The sequence below is a fragment of the Electrophorus electricus genome, chromosome 6 (assembly GCF_041902795.1).
Source record: "Electrophorus electricus isolate QZ-2024a chromosome 6, ASM4190279v1, whole genome shotgun sequence".
In the NCBI taxonomy this organism is placed as follows: domain Eukaryota; kingdom Metazoa; phylum Chordata; class Actinopteri; order Gymnotiformes; family Gymnotidae; genus Electrophorus; species Electrophorus electricus.
In genome coordinates, this window is record NC_137502.1 from 5167837 (window position 1) to 5173836 (window position 6000).

At 45.6% G+C, this 6000-nt stretch overlaps 1 protein-coding gene across 7 annotated transcripts in view; it reads right to left on the bottom strand.

Annotated features, from left to right (window-relative positions):
- cbfb (core-binding factor subunit beta) overlaps window positions 1–6000 on the bottom strand; it is a 40388-nt gene extending 34388 nt beyond the window's left edge. For 2 of the 7 annotated variants that reach the window (XM_081715389.1, XM_081715390.1), the window contains exons 1-3: window positions 5443–6000; window positions 4854–4940; window positions 2995–3111 (exon numbers count right to left, since the gene is read on the bottom strand). In XM_081715389.1, coding sequence (XP_081571515.1) covers window positions 2995–3111; window positions 4854–4940; window positions 5443–5520 — 282 coding nt within the window. In that variant the 5' untranslated portion in view covers window positions 5521–6000. The remainder of the gene's footprint in view (window positions 1–2994; window positions 3112–4853; window positions 4941–5442) is intronic. The other 5 variants (XM_081715388.1, XM_027004009.3, XM_027004007.3 and 2 more) reach the window with 5 other exon arrangements.

Genomic DNA, 6000 nt, shown 5'->3' on the forward strand with positions numbered 1-6000 from the left:
AGCTTCTCTGAGGTGTTCCAGGCCGTGCTGTATCCTGTGCACATTTTATGACTCGACTCAGCTTTTAGCACTGAGTGGCCTTTTACAGTGTGGTGGTCTGGCAGTGAAAAACAGCGGCCACCACGAGGGGTGAATAAGATGCCGGTGACTGATTTATGAACAGAGACTCAGCCAATACCCAGCTTTACTGGGACATACGCAGCCAATAGACAGCCAGAGATCACACGCTCATGGTGACATTTAGCCCCTTCCACAGGCAATTTAACAAGTTTGGATCAACTGTGAGTATGTGTAGTTTCCAGCGAAGGTACTATTTATTTGGGGTTTCTGGTTGTAGTCTATTAAAACTTTAGTGTAGAGAAGGGATCTGTTTGTGCAAAAGGTTAACAATCAGTTTAATTAGGAGCAGAGGTTGGAGAATACGCATGAACTCTCCTGGCTTGACAGCAATTCTCTGCTGGGAATATACTGTGTCAAACGCATTGCATGCATGCACTTTGTGTTTGTGTGTGCATAATCATGTACGTTAAGACAGAGCGGCTTAGCAAAGGAAATAGAGAAAAAGTGCGAGACAAAGAAAGAAAAAGAGTAAGGAAAGAGTGTGAGAGAGAGAAAGAGGCCTTATCAGTGCACACTTGTTGTGTTTTCTTTTGATCCCATGGGAGCCCATGCTCTCCAACCTAATTCCTATTGTTTAGGACAATATCGCGGATAACACGGGACTTACGTCTTCGAGGACGACTAGAGGTGCCAAAGCAATATTTCAAATGCACTTTTCTTTTTTGCATTGTTAATCACAGGAAGATAAGCCAAATCTTACAGGTCACTGCAGCTGGACAAAAATGATGACAATTCACCTCTTCCAAGACAGGTTTTATATCAGTTATAAGAGAGGAGATGAAAAATTCTAGCGGTAAATCAGTCACACGCAGTGTTGAGCAAGTGGCACTACACCTGTCTTCAGGGGTGGGTGAGACAGGCAGGGAAGTGTGTGTGAGATCCAACGGACAGTGTTGGAACAGTGTGAAGCTCATTAAAGCTGCATGGCTCCGAGTTCTGAGTCCTGAAAGAGGTGATGGAAAGACAGATAGGGTTACCGGCAAGCTTGACCTGACAAACACACACACACACACACACACACACACACACACACACACACACTCAGCACGCGACTGAGTTCTGCACCAACGCGCGCACAACCTGTCACGCCTTTTTAAATAATTAACGGCCAAAGATTAGTCCGTCAGCCTGGGGGCCAAAAGGTCCATTGATTTCTTATGGATGCATTTTTAATGAGCGCATCTCAGGGAGGCACTGTCCGTGAAGGCACACCGCCCCCCCCCCCCGCCGGCCCCAAAGACACACGCGAACCAGCAAAGCCAACGGTGCAACTTCAGGCTGTCTGAGCGTGAAGCAAAAAACACAAACAAAACCCAAGAAGCAGCCTTCTAATGTGCCTGAAACAAACCCTGAAAGTCTACTGGGGTTGACAATCAGAGAATCCTTCTGTGTGTTCATTTAATGGACTTTGTTTATGGCAAAAGCTTCATACACTTTTGCCACCATTCTAGATACTGTGTGTGTGTGTGTGTGTGTGTGTGTGTGTGTGTGTGTGTGTGTGTGTGTGTGTGTGTGTGTGTGTGTGTGTGTGTGTGTGTGTGTGTGTGTGTGATATTTCACTATCAGACTGTACAGTAGGTGATGTTTACTGATTTCTGCCACGGTAACGTTGACTTCAGCTTCTGACACACAGTGCTCTTGCTCTGGCATGATTGTACTGGAGAAGTCACAAAGGCCATTTTGGAAATATAGCCTGCTGCTTGCCGTAGACAGCAAAAGCAGACGAAGAGCAAGTGCCTAGCATGGGTGTGATAGAAGGCTCTCTCTCCTCCAGCCATCTCAGCCTAAGAACATCCATACCAAAGAGGAGGCTCATATGGCACTGATATGACTCACCGATCTCCTGATGGCTCCAGCCTTTGTGCTGATGGGAACAATGTGGAGGGGCTCACTGTGTTAACAGGCTCTCGGGACAGACAGTATACAATAAAGCTCTCAAAGTACTGATTTGTGATCAGTTTGTTTTGTTTTTTTTAATACCCTAATGTGTAGAATTATACCCAACAAATCCTATGCCAGTATTTTTAACGCTGATACTCATGGTCCATTAGGCAGTGAATAAGTACCAAGGGCAACTGGGAACAAGAGGCTATTGAGTTTAGGAAGTAATATAGCCAGCATAACAATTGGAAGGGCCACAGTCGCTGTGGCAGCTTCTACTAAAGTAATACAAATGACATGGTTTTAATAAAAGTTATGAATGGAATAAGAACATTATGGTATGGGTTTATTTTACATTCTTCTGGGTTTGGAGAGGCTGCACTAGACTCAACATCCTTTTAATATTAAGAGGAGGGGAGGTAGTGGGATCAGTGAAAAAAAGCAGCAGACATGTCTAAAATAATAACACAGCTGAAATAAAACATTATAGCTGAGGTATGAAATGGAAAACAGTGACATGCTCCATTCAAGTGCAATGCCGCAAGCTTTCATTTTTCACTGAGATGTGTGAAACAGAAACGTGCCATTAGGGAAAGCCAAGGCCTTCTCCCATCAAACCCAAAGACCCGACAGACGGAGACGTCTCCGCACGCTGCCACGGGGGTCGCCGGGGAGAACCGGCCTCTGCGGTCATCTCGCGTCTCATGTCATTTGTGCATTTGGAACTGCGGGACTCTAACAGGTCAGGCCCGCATGTGTTGCAGTCACAGTGAGCCCGTCAAAATGCGGAGCGTCCTGTGGTTGCACACCGAGGGCTGGAAAGAGGCGGAAGGAGGTGACTTAAAGCGAGACAGAACAGGATGGGAAAAGCGGGATCGGCGAAAGAGATTTATTAAACGTTGGGGGGGGGTGGACAGAACGGTAGGGCCGGTGACCTGAGAGGCGGACGGGCGGGCGGACGGACGGACGGACGGGAGGGGCAGTGGGGATTACCTTGCTTGTCTCGCGCTCGAAGTCCACGTACTCACGGGTGGGCAACTGCCTCTGCTCTCCATGCAGGTTGGCGGGGAAGAACTGCAGTGAGAGATTGGTGCCGGTCGCCACAAAAGCCTTTTAGAGAGAAATCAATACAAACAGGATCAGAAAGGCCGGCCCGGGCATTAATTATGCAGCCCGCCATTTAAAAGAGGAGGAGGTGAGGGTAGCCTGGAGCCAGGGCCAGAGGAAGAAGGGAACAGCAAGAAAGAGAAAGAGAGAGAGAGAGAGAGAGAGAGAGAGAGAGAGGGAGGGAGGGAGGGAGAGAGACGGACAGCGTGAGCAAAAGAAAAAGAGAACAAAAAAAAAAAGCACAAGTCATCATTTTCTCTATTTGAAGTATTGAGTTACACACATCTGATTTTATTTTACCAACTCTCAGTGCTGGCAGGGTGGATTGTAGCACAAGAGATTTTAAGAGCAAGTACAAGATGGGAAGAAAGACAGAGCGTGTGGCTTCTGGAGACAGCAAGATAACAGAGAAAGACAGAAATGTAGAAAATCAATAAATTGTTTTAAATGCAGGCCTTCACTTACATTAATAGCAGCAGGACTGCTTTAGGATCATGGCACAATAATTCAATAACAATGTAAATACATGAACAACTCCAAAAACTCAAACAACTCAGTTGGGGCATGGCTGCATTTAACAGCATACAGTTCAAACCTCTGAAGTAAAATGTATGTACAAACTGTTTTGGCACAAAACAATATAAGAATATAAAATATTTTTAATTACAAAAGTATGCTCTTAAAAACTTTTTTGCATAGGCTATATGAACACACGCTAACAAACACACACACACACACACACACACACACACACACACACACACTCACACACACACACACACACACACACACACACACACACTCCTATGTATGCACATATGTGGGCCTGTACACCCACACAACCATATGTGCTTATGTGCACAAGGACAAACATGCATACTCACTAATGTTTAGACAGCTTGTAAATGATCTGGAATGGAAAATACATCAAAGCTTTTTTTTTCTTTTTGCCATATAATATATTGATCATTTTGAATCTTGACAGTAATAATCATTGCGTTATCTCTGAATTACAGTGAATCCCATGTCAAAAAATGATTTATTTATACACAAAACACTGGATTACTAAAACCTTTTTCTCATCACCACCATCATCGGTCTTTTGATCAAAGCCCATGCACTTCCTGTTTTCTTATCTAAATATAAACAACTCATTCTAATAAATTCACTTTGATAAAAGAATAAAGCATAAAGGAGTTTCCCCAAATCTTCCAGCCTGTAAACATCTCTGCAACCACATGAACATAACTCCTCTCTCTCCCTCTCTCTCTCTCTCCCTTTATCTGTATTTAAAAAAAACACCAAGCATTGTTTAAGACTGGGAACGTAACACAAGTTCAAAGATACAGACGTGTCTGAGTTCTTTACAGTGACGATCTAGACAGTCTTTTGATGATTTAAAGAAAGAGGGGCAGAGTCCTGGAGGGGAAAACACTTTTCGTGCATTTATTCATTTCCCCATTGAATTTTGAACTTTACCACTATTTTATGGACACTGAAACAGTGAAAATAGTAGCAGCTGCATTTCATACTATATGTTGTGTGTGTGTGTGTGTGTGTGTGTGTGTTTATCTGAGACAAGAAAATGAGGAAGTGTGGAATATTACAGTTCCGGGTGCCTAACAGCAAACCGCTGTTTATCTGCTTAGAAAAGATGCTGATATTCACACGAGGTTGGACCACCGTTTGCGATTCGATTGCTAAAATCCACGGGTGGTTTTTGGAAAGGTGAAGGGAGTACATACTATTTCTGAGCGGCCGTCTCTGCAGGCGTTCTGGAACCGGGCTTGCCTCTCGTCGTGTGGTCGGTCTCGGAAACCGGTGTATTTAATCTGCAGTTAGAACAACACTGGTGAACGTATGAAACACACGTATAAATGTATGTAAACGACAATGAAACCCTGCGTGTCCGTGTGCTCAGGTTAAAGACCATAAAGGTCTTCTTTGACTCGCAGTTTTGTCCTCGCAGCCTACGAAATAAAACAACTGCCAGGCAAAACTGAAGGTTTTGCTTTCATTTGGAGTTTCTGCAACTTAAAGGGCGAAGCCTCTCCGATACTCGTGAAAGGAGATGCGCTTCAGCCGGGAAGGTGACAGAGGCGAAGGTACTTCAGCCTACTCCGAAACCCGTTCCGCTTAGTACATGGTGTGAAATGATCTTACATGACAAACTACGGGATATTATTAAGTATTTTCAAGCTACTCTATAAGAAGACTTGTCAAGTTCGGCGCCGGTCGCCCAAACTTGTGCTCATGCGCTACATGTCAGGCGCGAAGCGTGACTTTGAGACTTTGTTTCCGCTGGAGCAAATGTGTGAAGTGCACCGAGGTTACCTCGCATTCGCGACTAAGTTTCCTGAAGAACTCCTCGTTCTCGAACTTGGTCCTCTGATCCGGGACCACCCGCGGCATCCTGAACGCCAGATGATCTATTTTGCCAATTTTTGTAGGTCTTACGGCGCGAGGGAAACGTTGCCTCGAGACTCCTAAATCCGCGCTCTTATTTCCTTCCGTCTTTTTTGCGGGGAGGGGGGGGGTTGTTGTTGTTCCAGATGATGAAGTGTGTAGTACGGCGCTGGGTTAATATTTGCGTTAACGGTGCGACAGGGATGTCTTTCTCTCGCAAAAGCGAACTCCTGCGCGGTTAGTGTCCGACACCACGGCGCATTTGGCACGCTCTCACGCTTGGCTATTATTCTCCCCGCTCGCTCTCACGCGCGTGACCTGCGACTGCCGACGAGCGCTCGCTCGGTTTTTTGACTTTACGCGTCGCGCAGCATTGCTCCGAGTTACTTCCTGGCTCCTCGGAGTCCGACTTTATGACTGCGCACCCGAAATACTCCCTCCCCATTCACAATTCTCTCCACTACCGAGGCCCAGTGCGCAGGCGTT